This window comes from Leptonychotes weddellii, chromosome 7, assembly GCF_054177405.1.
Source record: "Leptonychotes weddellii isolate Sample4059 chromosome 7, ASM5417740v2, whole genome shotgun sequence".
Classification (NCBI taxonomy): domain Eukaryota; kingdom Metazoa; phylum Chordata; class Mammalia; order Carnivora; family Phocidae; genus Leptonychotes; species Leptonychotes weddellii.
This window is the reverse complement of record NC_138375.1, coordinates 75,553,570-75,570,928: the sequence shown is the minus strand read 5'-3', so window position 1 is coordinate 75,570,928 and position 17,359 is coordinate 75,553,570. Positions and strand designations below refer to the sequence as shown.

General features: G+C 32.3%; 1 protein-coding gene across 6 annotated transcripts in view; it reads right to left on the bottom strand.

The window, feature by feature from the left end:
• Positions 1 to 17,359, bottom strand: part of ARB2A (ARB2 cotranscriptional regulator A) — a 388,449-nt gene that overhangs the window by 210,030 nt on the left and 161,060 nt on the right. For all 6 annotated transcript variants that reach the window (XM_081826569.1, XM_081826570.1, XM_081826573.1 and 3 more), the window contains one exon: positions 8,786 to 9,004. In XM_081826569.1, the coding sequence (XP_081682695.1) occupies positions 8,786 to 9,004 (219 nt within the window). The remainder of the gene's footprint in view (positions 1 to 8,785; positions 9,005 to 17,359) is intronic.

The following is a 17,359-nucleotide window of genomic DNA, read 5'->3' as shown; positions in this document are numbered from 1 at the left end:
AAGAAAAACAACCAATGGTGTTTGTGGCTAATGATAAAAATTGAGCTTTCTTGCTAAAATTAAAATTTGGGGAAACTTGTATCCTCTCTGATGAGTTTAATACTTTTTCAATTCTTAAAATCTTTGTAGATTAGATTGGTAGTAATATTGATAGGATTTTTTGATACTACATAATAAAATATGTCAACATGTGGAAGATCTGCATAACTCAATGCAACATTATTTTCCAAATGACCAATACATGATGTTATAAAATCATTCATGAGTAAAAGATCCATCCAAAGTACAACAACGACCAATGGATTTTCATGAAAACAATACAAAAAAATACTTAGTGATGTGTTTTAGATTCATACAGCAAGTAATCTTTAAGAAACTATTTCTTAGGATACCTGGGTGCCTCACGTCTGCCTTCGGCTCAGTCGTGGTCCCAAGAGTCCCGCATCGGGCTCCTTGCTTAGCGGGGAGCCTCCTTTTCCCTCTGCCTGCTCTGCCTGCCGCTCCCCCTGCTTGTGCTCTCTGACAAATAAATAAATAAAATCTTAAAAAAAAAAAAAAGAAAGAAACTACTTCTTGTTGAGTGTTGGTGAAGCATCATAGAATATATACAATTATCTGAAAAAGCTATTAAAATTCTGCTTCCTTTTATAACTGCATATCTGTATGAGGCCAAATTTTCTTCATAAATGTTGATGAAAAACATATCAGAAGAGAGTGAATGAAGAAACGGAGGTGGAATTCAGCTGTCTATTAAGCCAGATATTAAAGAGACATTTTTTTAAATGCCACACTTCTCACCATGTGTTTTTGCTTATTTTGAGAAATATAGTTATTTCTCATTAAAAATATGTTATTTGTGTCATCATATAATGGACTTACTGGTATATTATTTTTTATTTTTAAAAAGATTTTATTTATTTAATTGCTATGTTCAGTTAGTCAACATATAGTACATTTATTTATTTGAGAGAGCGAGCTCAAGAGAGCTAGTGAGCATGAGCGGGAGGGGGGAGGGCAGAGGAAGAGGGAGAAGCAGACTCCCTGCTGAGCAGGGAGCCTAACAAGGGGTTGATCCAGGACTCCAAGGATCACAATCTGAGCAGGAGGCAGACGCTTAACCGACTGAGTCACCCAGGCACCCCGGACTTATTGCTATCTTAAAATACATATTTATATTTATGTTTTAAGATTTTATTTATTTATTCAAATGAGCGAGAGAGAGAGAACAAGTGGGGGGGAGGGGCAGAGAGAGAGGGAGAAGCAGATACCCCACAGAGCAGGGAGCCCCAAGCAGGGCTCGATCCCAGACAGACACTTAACTGACTAGGCCACCCAGGCACCCCTAAAATAAATATTTAAAATTTTTCTCAGATTTAATTCTTTTTGTGGTATCAATTGGTATAACCCACATAAACAAAAACACTTAAGTGACTTTAATAATGTTTAAGCATGTAAAAGGGTCCTGAACCAAAGGTTTGAGAATCAGTGATTATAAACCAATCGGAAAGACCTCATTTGGCCATAATTCTCCCCATACTTCCCAAAAAAAGAGGGTAAAGAGAGAAGAGAAAGAAAATGGGATATACTGAATAGTAGGTATCCCACTGGTTGTTTTCATACACATTAATTTACCTTATTTATCCCTTACAACAGCCTAATAGCTACAACTATCCTTAATTTACAGATGAAGAAACTGAAAGTCAGAGAGAGGTGGCTTGTCCAAAGTCACAGCTTGTGAAAGAATTAAGATCATTATAGCATAACTCTGTTTGATTCTGAATTCTTTTTCTTTCCACTACATTATACTTACAGCAGAATTCCTCACCAAATTTGGCCAATAGCCAACCAAAACAAATAAATGCAGAGCTCTGGTCTTTATTGTAATTTCTGTTCTAAATCTAAAGATCTAATTATTTTACTGATTTCGAATTCTTTTTTGGCTTGTTTTTACTGAATTCAAAGAATGCTGGTATACATAATACTGAAGTGGATTTAAAGAACAATGTACTAATTTTCTGAGTGTAAGCATGTATCAGTCATACATAGTATCACAGTTCTTTCAACCTTGTGCTAGTCAATTTCAAAGAGCAGATTTATATAATGAAAGGTCTGTCTCTTCTGCTTTATAGGTTCATGTAAGCGAGCATTTATTCAAATATTCATTCATCAAATATCTATTAAAAATCTACTGTTTACTAGGCTTTGGCAGCATGAAACATGAAAATATAAAGATTGATTTCTGATTACTTAAAATAGAATCATGGCACTTTAAATGCTTTAAAATTAAACAATTTTGTGGCTACTCTCTCTGTAATCAGGTTTGATTAGTTTCCCTTTTAAATGAAAATCTTAATATGAAGAAACTAAGGTATCCTTAGTGAACATTTAATGATTATATTTTAATATTGCTTTATTGAGTTGCTAGAAAATGCAAGTGCTATTAATAACGATCTTTTTATTAGGGGCTAACTTTTGTCAGGTGGGATCCATTTCCCTTCTGACTCCAGGTGGAGCCATTCAGCTAAAGTGACATTCCCAATTTCTGTCACCATCCCTCACTCTTTCCCTCCCACAGGGGGAGTGATTTGCTTGCTTAGTTAGTACATTTGGGGGAAGAAACAGAATGCTCCACTCAGCCCTTCTGGGCATCTTTCAAAGCTACTTGCAAAAAGGATGCATTCCAACTTGCTTTCTACCTTGTGAAAGGTGAAGTGGGTGCTTGGAGGACAGATGAAAATGTGTTTCAGAGGGAAATATATTAGGTAATCTAAATTTAGTCACAGATCTAAGCCACATTTTCCATTTGAACTATATCAGTTAATAAAGCTGGTGTTTGTTGATATCCTGTTGTCTGATTCCTTTGTCACTGGGTCCCACATTCAGGAAGGTAAGATAGACATATTATTTTTGGTACAAGGTAATGAAAGGTATAAAAGCTGGGGACCTCGAGAATTGGATACTTTCTTAGTTGATTATGAACTTGAGAGAAGACAGAAGTTATTTATTAGCTCTGAAGCCCCAACACGGTGTATCAGAAACCACGTTCACTTTACATATATTATTATCATTCCATTTTTTCAGACCAAAAAACTGAGACATTGGGAAGTTAACTTGTTTGAGGTCACAGTATATTAAGTGGAAAGAGCTGGGATTCAAATTCAGGTCATTCAAATTCTGCACTTTTAATCTCATTTCCATACTACATCTCTGCAATGGGTATGATTCTGAATGTTATTCAGACACTAAAAACAGAAAATAAAAATAATTATTATCAAATCTGCCTTCAATGACTACCAGTTTCAAGTTCATTTGGGAAAATGTAAATGTTTTGGAATGTAGAAAATGTTTAAAATATAAATTCTTATATTGATTATTAAATTACTATCTAAGCCTATTCTTTTTTCTTTCCAGTTATATATTAAAAGATTTAGGGCTAAGGGGAAAAAAGGGAAGAAAGAAAAGATGCGGTGTGATGGGGGTACTCAGTTTCAGAGGAAAGCAAAATCCAGTATGAACAGCAGCAGCCCCTGGTGGTCTAAGGGGAAAAAATAGTGTATCTATAATTATGGGGGTAGAAATATGTTTTTAAAAAGAATATATGTACATATTTAGCCATTTGACTCAGTTCTCAACCCAACACGTTAAAAATCAGATGCTTTAAAAAATGATCTGTTGGCAAGATGCTTGTTAAAATTTTATCAGTTGAAATATTAAAATTCATTATGAATTAATTAACACATTATATAAAAATAAAATGTTTTTGTTTCATCGTTTTACAAAGTACTATAACCAGTGGTGATTAACACTGGGAATTTTGTGTGTCTTGCTATGTGTTGCTCAGAAAGAAACTAAATTTATAGGATTACCACTAAATTGATGACATTTTCTGTCTTCACTCTTGAATTCAGTTGGCAGATGTTTTTGAGAACAAAAAATTCCATCTTATTACAAAACATATTAAGCAGGTTTTCCTGCCAGGCATGTCTGACATGATGTTTATTGCCTAGACCAAATCAATCCCCTTAATAAGCCATAATATATGCCAGAAAGTACATTATTTCATACTTAAGGAAAGTTGCCACATGAAACAGTAAGTACTTTGATCTCTCAAGCTCTGCTTCTAATGCATCGAAACGTGCGACATAATCCAATAGTTAGTCATATCTATTTATACTCATTTAGTATGTAAAATAAAACTATGCTTTGCTAATCTTAAAGTTTTAGGCCTGGATTCTACTTTATTTCTGCCTGTCTATAATGGATATTTACAAAATTTGAAAGGAGATTTTGGCTTTTTAACAGATTCCAGAAAAAAAGAAAATTCAAATACTTAAATATACAAGGAAAATAAAATAGTTCCAGAGATTAGACATTCATTGACTGTAATATAAATAAATTAAAATTTGGTTGCTAAAACACTAGATAGAAATGACTCCAGTGGCCCTAGCACAGAAGAGAACAGGTTCAGAGAAGAAGATGGGATATTTATTAGCCTTCAGCAGTATTCTGAACATAATCCAAGTCAGAGCATCAAAAACATATTTTTTGAAAGAAAGCTTCAGTTTATCAGTTGGCTGTTTCTGAACAATTGCAAAAATTCACATAAATGCTGAAAAAATCCGTCAGAAAACTAGACACCAAATATCTCTCATGTTAAGGGATAAGATTTTTGATGGATGTCAACAAGCAATCAAGCCATAAATATTTGAGTATCTTCAGTGTGTAATGCCAGGCTTTGCCAAGATTCTTATTCTGTAAATGTCTCCTCCACATTTGGATATTTCCTTCTGTGGCCATGTAATTTCCTTCCCCCTTCCCCTCGCAGCATTTTTTTTTTCAACCTTCTGAGTCTAATCTCTCTTATTTACTTCCTATCACCACAGCCCACAATTAAGTCTCTTAGGGAAGAGATATTTAAGCGGTTCCAACTCAGTATTACATATATCTGCATCAAGTCACTTTTGCCTATATTCCACCTACATACTGTAAAGTGCTTTTAAATGATCTTCCTTAGTCTGAGTACTTGTCCTCTTATGCTCCAGTTTGATACCAGAATAACCCTCATTTCTATGCTGCAGGTCACATTATCTAGCTATCTTTAGACTAAGGCCTAGTCTTTTTGCTTTGGTCTCCTTGCAGGGGATTGGATTCTAGTGAGTGGGTTTATTATCAGTTCCTGACTCCTCATAGTATGCTCTGTACTATTGTAAAAATTAGCTCATTTCTGTTTATTCTTAAGGAATGACTGATAAAGTATGCTCAAAGACCTACAATATTATGGGGAGTGGAAAGGCATGAAAGATAAATATTAATAATATTATGAAACAAAAACACAAGAGATATCTCAGGACAGCAAATGATAAATTCCATATAAGTAAACCAATCACAGTTAACTTCCATGAGTCACTGTAAGGAGAGGTCACTGATTATGGTGATATGAAAAGGTGAGATTTCAGCTGGGCACTAGAACATGGATAGAATTTGGATGAAGGAAAAGAACAGGAAGCAAAGTTACATAAAGCACAAAGTGTGTACAGCAAAGAACAAGTATAGCAGCCTGGCTCTACTCTTATGAGCAAGGCTGCAAAACAGAAACAGCAGTAGGTCATCATGAAACATTTCCATTTTGACCCAAATATAGTACCCTGATGATAGAGCTAAAAAGGAAAACAGGATATCCCACTTTTATATATTCAGATGAAAAGGTATAGATCAAGGTATTAAATAAATCTTGAGAAACTGACTTCTTATTATCAATTTTTGTAATATTTTCTCAGCCACTGGACTGGGTAGGGGACCAACATTGTAATTTTTTGTTTGTTTTGGATTGTTTGAATGAGTTTTCTCACAATCAAGTAGCATACTTTAATGATGCAGGACATATTAAAAAAAAAAAACAGTAGTAGTTTGGGATTTTAATCTTGGCTCTACCACCTTACTTACCAAATAAAAATTTATTATGAAGACTCTGTTCTGACCCCTGGGGATATAACAGTGAGCAAAGCAGACTAAGTCCCTGCTCTCATGGAGCTTACATTAAGAGCTACGTGACTTTGGGGAAATTACTAAGTTTGACTCATGGTCTTCTCATGTAAAACTGGATCAATATTAGTGATCCTATTAAAAGAGACTATGTATGTATACACATACATATAATGTAATCTATTTATGTGATTTATTATTTATGTTTTAAATTTGTATTATATATGAATTGTTTATAGATATTTAACAGCATCTATTAAATAACTGATCAAAAATCTATTAATCATCAGATGTCATTTACTTTATATCATGCTTCTTTTATTATAATTGTTTTAATTTTCATATTTCATGTATATATTTTGTTTCCAACTGGTTAGAACAATGTGGTAAAGAGGAAAGGGAGAAAGAATCTACAATTAGAAGTCCTGGTTTCAACACTTAGTTCCACCATTTACTAGTTATTTGATCCTAGACAAAAATGAGCCATCTGTGCATCAGTTTCCTTAACTATAAAATAAGGATAAAACTATTTGATCCACTTACCTCATGGGATTGTTCCAAAGAATAGATGATCAATTTCAAAATGTAAATAGTTAAGAAGTATATAAATTAATGCTAATTTATCCCCATCACATACCATGCTCTGTGTCTGAAAATTACAAACACTTTTTGGAGACATGTATTGGAAAGGAGAGTACAAGAAGTCACTTCTCGAGTGGGTCAAAATTACCTAAGAATTAAGACACCTTATACAACATGAATCATTCTTCTCTTTCTCAACCACCGGATCACACCTTACTATCTAGAAGTATGTTTGAAGAGTACCAACTTAACTCTGCTATTTTGCACAATTATAGAAGATTTTGAGAGAAAGGAAAAGTGACATTTTATTAAGGAAAAGTGACATTCATAACTAAGACTATCAGGTATATAGTTGTATTATCTAAATGAGTCTGTTTTTGCTTTAAGTGCTTTCAATGGGAACTGAGACTGATGAGTGAAATGGGACAAGAAAGAAAGAAGCAAAAAGACATGATAAGGAAAAAAGAAATGGCAGGAGTGTAAAAGAGATAAGAGAGTGAAAGAAAAAAGACAAAGGGAAAGAGAGATCTTAAAAATGAAGCAAAATAAAAAGATTTTTCTTCCTTGATATAAGAAGAAAAACAGAGGCAGAGATAAATAAAACAGATTTGAAAACAGAAAACAGAAAATGTATACATACAAGAGAACAAAGCAAAATATCCATGCAGTGGTGACAAGAGAAAGAGAAAATAGAAAAGAAGATATAAAACCTACAAAACAGATGTCAGAAATAGATGCATAATCTGTATATATCATAGGTTAATAAAAGAAACTTTAAGAAGAAATAAAAAAATACGTAAAGTCACTTTTTGTTTACATTTTACATAAGCCAGTGAATTTTCTTAATGATTTGTATATTTAAAAACTTTTACAATTCGTTTTTGAAATCTGGATATCAGAATTAATTTTTTTTTAACTGTCCTAAGAATGGTGGTTGACAGACTGGATTATATAATTAAAAAGCTTAGGAAAACTGATACAGAAAGTGACATCATGATACTTAGGCAGCCATAGGAAGGAAAAACGGTAATATACCTACATTAGAACAAGCAAGCTACTTACTGATTCCAATCTAATCACTGTTTTTATTTTTCAAAAAATATATTAAATAGCGAGTTGCTTTTCAGAAATTTAAATACTACAATCTCACTAACTTTTGCTTTAGTCACCGTATGATGAGCTTTGGGTATTCTTGGTCTGGATACCCTTTTGGCTCTTGAGAATTTATATGCTGCTTTCATACTGTTTAGCTGCCCTAACTTACTCAACAAACTGACCTACAGTCTTGAATGTTTGGAGTGCAATTCCCAAAAGTATAGTGATTATGCAATGAACTAGAATGAAGAAAATAACTTAGAAAGTTATATATTCCCCTCAAAGATGGTATGAAATATTTTATTAGTAAGCTTTTAAAGGAAATATAAAAATAGCTCAAACTGATTAATTTGAAACTTTACTACTATCCTACAAAATAATTTATAAAGTGTTAATTTGTCTATGTTTAAATGTTCTGAATTGCTCACTTTTAAAAAACATATCAATTTACTATTTTACTTACCCGGTAGCATTTTTGACATGTTTTACTATTAAATTCTATTTCTAGGACCCATAAGCTTTGAAAATTGCATAAATCTGTCTCATATATACAATGCACAGTATGTATATCAAGCAGAATGTGTCAAAGTTCAAATAAAATTGTTTGTGCCCCCTACGAATCAGAACTCCTTGGGCAGCACTGCTATAACGATCGCATGCTGCTAGCATTACAAAGTGCAAAGGTTCAGTGGGTAAGAAAAGAGCAAAGGAGAGAGTTCCCTCATTACACTATCCCTAAACTATTCTAGTTTAAATATTTATTAAGATATTAATTACTCTTCCTCCCTCCATCTGCCTTCAGAAGTTAAGCTGAAACACCGTGGATGGATGGTTGCTCATAGAAAAAGAATGTATTAAAACCATTACCACCCAAGATGAAGACTGATGTTTTGTATGGTGCATTATTAATCGCTTTTGAAACTTAAGTAAAATATCGCACTGAAATAAGAATGACGTGTTTTGTAATTTAATAAAAAAACAAAACATTTCATCCAAGTAACAACCATGGGATATGAATGGTTGAAAATTAAAGAATTAAGTTTTTTTTAAAAAAATAATATATGTGAAATAAAATACAAATAAAGTAAAAGAAATAATGAAGGAAAGTAATAATCTTATTACTTACTCTGATATACAGCTGCATCATCTCTTTTTCTCTTTGGGGGTTACGATACTTTTCATAGAAATCACGTCGCTTCTTTGTTTCTTTAGAGACTTTATCTTTTCTTTCCCGTTTTTCTGCTGGTTCATCTGAACTATCAGAAGATGACTGTACATGGATCTTTGGCTTTTCTACTTCAATATAGTTTTCATTGGGATTCAGTACTATTACTCCATATCCTTCCTGTTTTGAAAGCAAAGAAGGCAGCATAATTTAACCTTAGAAACCATCTCAATTCATAAAAAATCTGTAAAATTTCAAAGTAAGTCATTTAATATAGTTGCATATTCACTAAAGTATTTCTTTATAAAAGACTATAGTTCTACTTTTTCCGACAAAAAGTTATTTAAATTGTTTGCCTGTTTGTAAATAAACAGATTATTTGTAAGAATAAAAAGACCAAATTGTAACATAAAGATTACAAAGGTTATATTTTTTAAAAAGGACTTCAGATCTCTCAAAACCCCCCAAATAATTGAAATAAATTATCAAGTAACAAGTACACTTTCAAACCACATTAATATTTAAATACCTATTTTGAGAAAATAGCCTCCTTGAAGCTGAAGTTAAAATTTCACAACCTATTTTGTTGGATTCTCTTTCTTTTACAATTGCACTTTAATGAGCATTTTTTATTTATTTGAATTCAAGAACGTATAAGCAATTAAGGAATAAATGTGACCTAACATTCTACAGATTTACATATCTGTAATATCAGAAACATATAATGTCTACCTGTGCACCTTGTATTTTTCCACCTCTCTTCTTTCAGGAGGCCACACAATCATAAAACAAAATAATATCCTACTATAATGCATGCAAGCAATTATTTAATCCTAAAATTTCTTTCATTTTTAACCACCATAAAAATTTCTCTTTATTAGGGACCAGTACCAGAAAACAAGTCCCAAAGTCTAAAATACAGCTTACTGAGCTATTATACCTTCTCTAAAGTTTTAAAGATATATTTTCCTGTCTGACAATTCTAGCAAGGCAAACATTTCTATGGTTATAATTAGGAAAACTTTTGGTATTTATATTAAGTTATAACTGATGGAATAATCAAACCACGAGAAAGTAGAGAAGAATAAACAATTTCCACTGACAAGCATGTGCAACATAAATTTGTGAAGCTATTAATGTCTTATATTTTCTATTCACTTCTGTACTGTGGGTGTCCCAATTTTGCCTTGTAAAATCCTGTAAGGTCATATTTTAAAAATGTATTATATTACAATAAAAACATGTAAGAGCTATGGAAAATAAAGCTTGAAAAATCTCACCCTTACTGAAAAAGAAAAGTATATACTTTTTCCAAAACTATAAGTGTAGAACTACTTCAAGTTTAAAATTTGTTTTTTGCCAAACCAACCATAAGAAGATGATTTTTTTAAAAAGTGATGGCAGTAATAATAGAGTAATATTAGCACTGATAATTATCTTATTTTTAAATATGCTACACTGCTGCACATAGTTGGTTTAATGGTCGATTTCACAATCTACATAAAAACTTCAATGGGATTTTTCAATTTTTTCCTCCAGTTGATATTATTGTCTAAAACCATAATATGGTTTGCAGATTGTGAAGTTCATTAAAGTTGTGATTTTAGTGATAGTACTGTTAATTAAGATATAGTTGTCTTGCACACATGAAAACTATATAATACATACCAAACTGATTAACAAAATACCACATATTCTTTAATACATGTTCAAATAAAACTTTTAAATAAATACCTATTTTATGAGAAGTTATAAAATATTTTACAAATTTAAACGTTCTACATCAAAGCACAAGATAAAGGGTTTTTCTTGTTTCTCTTTTTAAGTATCTTAGCTGGTAAGTCAAAGTTTTACCAACAAAAGATATTTTATTTGGTCCTGCTTTATTCTAATCTGTATAGCTATTCAAAAGTCTTGTAATTCATTGTGATCACTGTCAGGTAGACAGATTGTCACTTGGTGATTTTCTACAGTTGGACACACTTGACTAGTTATTAAAATCACATTTGAAGGAAGTTCCTACCCCTCTTCCTTGCGCCTCTTACAACTTTTCACGCCCTTCTCAAATTTCAGCTATAACTTCTCCTCCCACCAAAAGTAAGTTAAAGAACACTGTTGCACTCTGCTAAACAGGGTGAAATAGAGGCATTCATACACTGTCTCTGTGTAAGGAACATAGTCAAAAAAGGTCACCATAGGCCAAAAAGAAAATTGCCTCCTTACTAGATTCTGTACCGTGAGTAAGTGGTCTCCTGTCATGTTTCTTCCCTGCCTTCCCTGAGTGAGTTGAACTTTAAACACACACACACACACACACACACACACGCACGCACATGCACACAGTCTCTCATACTCACATATGAGTTAGAAGTAGCAAACCCAAAATAGAATCTTAGAATTTTTAGAGATGAAAGTAGTGATATGCTACATTTTAATGATAACATGAAAAACATCAAACTCAATGTAACAAAGTGGGACTTTAATAAATTGATAGAACATGAGCACCACCTTTGCACCATGAATGAATTCCAAATAAAGGTAAACTCTTTCGATAAAATTTACAGTCACTAGAATTATAAAACTTTCCCCTTAATTTTTAACTTAATCACTAGATACAATATTTTCATAATACCACATTTATTTGAGCAGAAGTTTTTACTTCAATTTTTGGAAATCATTGATTAAAAAATTACTGCGCCTACTTGATTTTAAATGGACTGAAATTTGATGTGTCCGATCTAAATAAGTACAAAAAACAGACACACACAAATCATCAAAGAAGTAGTATTTGTCTAAGTTATTGATTATGTAACTGAAAATTACATGACTCATTTGTCCAATTTTATAAAGACACAATGTCAATTTTTCACCGAGGCATCAACTGATGAAAAATGATTCTATTTTTAAATCACTAGTATATAAATCAATTAAAGAATTTTTAGCATTTAGATTTCAACAATGAATGCTGCTCTTTAAACACCTGAATTATTTAGAAAATATTTTATCATTTAGATATTTCATACTGCCAATTTAATTAATGGAATAACAATCAAGAAATATTCAGGAACATTTTCTGCAGAAATGAGAGCTAATTTTAATAAATGTCTTTGTTACAAATTCAATTACCATTCTGTGAAAAACTTACATTTTTCAATTAAAATTTTCCTGATAATTAATGCGATATTCACAGAGACCATCAATAACCATTTTATAATGAGGAAGAGAAAACTGGAGAAACAAAATATAGTTAACTATCCCACTTACATGCTCTAACCACAGGTACTAGTAAAACTTTGTCTTCTCCTCCTTTTCTCTGTCACATATAAATTTGTCCAAAAATTTCTTTATATATTAAAGCTAAAAAGATTTTTGCCATGTCAACATTAATACATGGAAACCAGGGTATCAGAGTAAATAGTCAAAGCAAAACAAGGCAGATAGCATATCAATAGCTAAACTTAGCCATTGTAAATGCAATATCAATTTATATCTTAAAAAATCAGAATAAATGTCATTTTAAAAATTCTCTCTATTCCCAATAACTCAATCTATACACAAAGAAATAAATAAAAAGAGATCCTAGTTTGACCTATAACAAAAGTACCCATAAAGTTTTACAAAACTTTGTAAAACCAGGCATCAGATATAATATCATAAAAGAACCGTGCATTGCCACTCTAATGAGGCCTCCATAACTAATGCTTACAACCTTAAACGTTTTATAGTGAAGTATTATTTTTATATTTAATTATTCATGCTAAATTTCTCATAAGATGAAAAGGCAGGTCATTTCAAACATACATGGAAACTTCTGTTATCTTTAACAAGACAAAATGATCAAACTGATTATCTAACATTCTACAACTAAATAAATAAAACTTCTGGCATCCTGATTAATGATTTACCCAAATCAATTCTAATATCCAACATTTGAAGAGACAAAGTATATATAAAGTTGTTAATTAACTATTAGGTTTGAGTGCACAGTCTAGTAGAAGATCAAGAAAGTGATCAAGAGGATAATCTTTTCCATTTATCTCATTCCATTTTCTATCCTTTGTAGCTATAACTGTAGTTTCATTTTCAGAAGTGTGTTTATAAGGCCTAAACCATGGAATCTTAATCAGAAACCCTCAAAATTTTATTGCTAGACATACAGTTTATTCAGCACAAGGGCTTGCTGTGATTTACATAGAAGCGCAGGCCTGCAGGCCTCCTTTACTTTTAAGTCTATAGATGCACTTACTAATAAATAATCATTCATTTATCATTGAATCAACAAATGATGGCTTAGGTCAGAGGTCTAAAACAGACAGGTGATGCCAAACACAAGAACCAAAGAGGAAACCTTGCTTAAGGAATTAAATCAGTATAGAAATGTACTTGTCAAGAAGATTCTACAGATAGATAAAACGTTTCCATGTCTGACCAAAGCCAGAATGTATTTTGATCCCAACAAAATCTTGCTGAAACTGAAGATTTATCCAAGTTAATTTGCCTATTAGTTACTACTTATAAGGAAAATAGAAAATAGGAGAAAATTCTACATCTTTTCAAATCTCCTATGGTTGGCTAAATAAAAAAATCAGGTGAAAATACTCAGCTCTGCATATTAACCTGCCAATACTGTAAGTCACATGTGACCAAAGAGGTCAGGGGCCAGAGTAGAATCCTCTGACCTATGGAACTCTCTGTTTTGGTCTTCAGGCAAAGCTCTGTAAAGATCATTTTACACAGATTGATCAATCATATTTTCCAAGTTCAGCATTCTATCTGCTTGGTTTGAAAGAAGAAAGGTGCTCATCCTCAAGGGAAATGAAACCCAAAGCATTTTACCTACATATAAACTACATATACCCATGGTTAAAATGGACAAACCACTGTCCATTCATCTTTTCTGAAAGATGTATGTTGTATTTATTCTCATCTTTTTCCCAAAAAGGGTATGTCTATGTCACTGTTGCAACATTCTAGGTGCAACAGTGAGATGAGGTCATGACAACCAATCAGAAGTCACTAGTGAAGCGTTAAAGTAAACAGAGCTGTTGGAGCTGCAGCTCTGCTTGAAAAATGCCCCCTCCATTATTTCAGCAATTTTCTCAAGACGTGACCTGGGACTGAAACGCCTAAAATGTCACTTGACTCCGTTTTGTGCTTCCTCCCAATGTGCATTTAAGTAACAGCACCCTGCTAATATTTTATAAAATGTTTGTCACAACCATGCTTTCTTTACCTTGTTGCTCCCTAAGTTCTAATGTCGTGTTCCATGGTACAAAAATGCCATAATATAGACCAACATAGATTATTCCAGTAAGTTTCCAACTTCAAATAGCTCATCAAGTTAGTCAGTAAAAGAAAGCATGCCACAAAAAGTTTTCAGAGGACCACCTGTTGTCTATTATTTTTACATAGCACTTACTCATAAATCATAACACAGGGTAATTAATCAAGCTGTCAAAGAGAAGGTCAAAGGTTATATGGTAGAGTCAGAAGGTCATGCATGGGCTGATAGAGGTCAGGGTCACACTGCATTCCTCATTATCAAGTTGGGATGAGAGACGGCCCAAGCAAACAAAAGTGAAAGCAGATGGAGAAGTGAGTGGATAAAAAAAAAAAAAGAAAGAAAATTTCACAAACAAAAAGAAAAGTGAAAGAAGACTGTCAGCTGCCTTCAAGTAGAGAATAGAAGAGAAAAGAAATACACTGAAATGTGCTCAAAGGAGCTCAAGAACATAAAGAAACTACAGTTTTATTAATTAAATAAGATGAATATAACTTTTCCTGGCCATTTTACTAGTGCATACTAAGCAACATTAGAAAATATACGTTTAGCATCTCTATACCTTCTCCAGCTAGTGTGCTCAAGATAAATTAAGGTAAAGGCAAAGAGTTCCAAAGATAAAGTATGATTACAAAAAAAAAAAAAAAAACACAACACAAAAAAAACACTGCAACTTATAATAAGAGGGTTTTTTTTCCTTTAATAATGTCTCTGAATTACAACATAGATGTGCAAATAGTTTTAGCCACAGGATAGACAATTTTTAAGTATGATACAAAGATATCCACAAATATAAACACATCATAAAAGTCCTTTTGAATAACAAAACAGTTATAAAATATTCTATTATTATGCTGGCCTGAATCAGATGCAGAATACTGTGCAAAATTAGCTGTCACCCTTTGCTCGAAATCTTTGTTAATCTCATTTTGAATGTTTGCAGCTTTATCAACACATGCATCAATGTCAGCTCCTTGGTTACTGAACCGCTATAGTTGGAAGAAGATATAATTAAAATGTTTTGGCACAGAAAAGGTGAAATTGTATCTTCCCTTGTTCCCTTAGGAGTCTGTAAAACATGAAGGATATATTGACAAACATATACCCTTGTCTCTGGTTCTGACATCCCAGGTCATCCAAGTACTATTTATTTTGAAACATTCACTTTGCACTTACCTATATTATCGCCTGTTCTGTTTCTAACTTTTCCTAGATTTTAGAACATTGTGATGCTTAAACACCACAATTTTTCTTCTGATCACCAATATTTTATTTATTAAAGCATCCCATAAACTTACATTAGCATCATAAAAAACATTTACGATTCATTATCAAGGACATAAATATGATTTAATAATACAGCATTATGAAATCTTTTATATTCTTTGCTTTTCATTCTCATAAAAAAACCCCACAAACATACACCCACACGTTTACACGTTACAGTAAAAAGAAATAACAAGTTACAACTGTTGCCTGTCTATGACAGATCAAAATCCCTAAGTCGATATAGGGAATCTCACAAACACACATCCCCATTACATGGTCCCAAGCAGAGTTGGATGGACAAATTTATCTTATGAAATTTACTGTTCTTCATGAAAGTTATGCCCTTATGCTATAGAGGGCAAAATGAAAGTCCAATAGTCTCTTAGCTTTCCACTAAAATCCATTATAAAACTGTGTAAATATCGTAGTTCAAGGTCTTTTAAAACATTATCCCTTTGACCCAATCATATACCATGCAAACATATGCTTACGTTTTTAAATTACTCTTAAAATCTATAGTACATTAATCATTTTATCTTCAAATATGTCACCTTTCTCTTTCTTTTTTACTCCAATTAAAATAGCATGTTTAAAATATTTTTGTTGTTTTTTCAAGAACATATATGAGTACTTTGCTTGTGGTTCTAGAGTCCACTTGCAAGCATGACGACATAAAGAAGGATCCCAAGTATTCAATGAGTCAATAATTTGTTAAAAACTGATTTCATACAATGAATATTTAATAAGCATCTACTATTAACCAAGCACTGTGCTAGGTACAGTGCTATACCTATGAGTCACCTTTCATTTTAAGATATTTCCATTCAATAAAAAATTCCAAATCAGAATTAAGTACAAATCCCTAAAATGTCTACATGAAACCATTTTATTCTTCAAGAGAAAAGAGGATATGAAAAGGGGAAAAAAGGAAGAAAGCATAATGATAAGATATTCCTAAAACCAATGTAGCTACATTTTCAAGGATAGTTAACCCTAAATGGTAAGCTATGTTTCTGTTTGTATTAAGAGTAATAGTTAAACTTAACTCCATCACAATGAAAATGCACTGCTTGGGGATGTGTGTGTGTATATATGTATATGTGTATATATATGTGTGTGTGTGCGCATTGTACACATTCAGATATTTCAATGAGTAAAATCATTTCATAACCTAAGGGAAAAGCTTCTATACACATCTACCTCCCAATAAACAGGTACAACTGAGTAGAGCTATGAATTTCCCTTCTCACAGTGACCTATGTCAGAAGATCTCCTCATACTTCTGCTAAATAATTTAATTACTTATGAGTTATGGTTTCTTTGTAACCTTTTAAATGACTAACTCATTAAAATGCAAAAATATGCAAAACATGATGTCACCAGGTCAAACAGCTGTGTTGGTAAAATTATGGCTGTGAATGTCCCCAAGAACATGAAAATATTAATAATTTATATTGCTCATTAGATGGCAAAAACTCTTTAAACAGATTTAGAGACAGATTAATTTTATAATCACAAAATGCTACACTACCTCATGGTAACAAATCTTTCTACCATCTGTGACCCTTTGGTGTACATAAAACATATAAAAATTCATAATGGCTTAAAGTTTTTGCATTACAATATGCATATTCAGGAAAAAAAGTCGTAAGAACCTGAATTACAAAAGTAAAGGACTTTGTTTTTTAAAAATCACAAAATCACAACTATTCATCAACTTTAATTACAACTTAATTTTCCTTCAAACAGGACACAGTAATGGCAAATAAGCTATAGCATGAGACAATCAACAAGTCATACCTCTGCACACCAATATGATATCTGTCTTGCGCTGTTTAAAAATAAATGTCATACTATGACTTCAAATCTTGTGCAGAAACTTCTCAGAGAATGACAAGAACTGATGAAATTACATAAACAAAGTACTATCATACTCAAAGTTCAAAATGTCTCACGCCTGGGCTTCACAGTATTATGATGGTGCT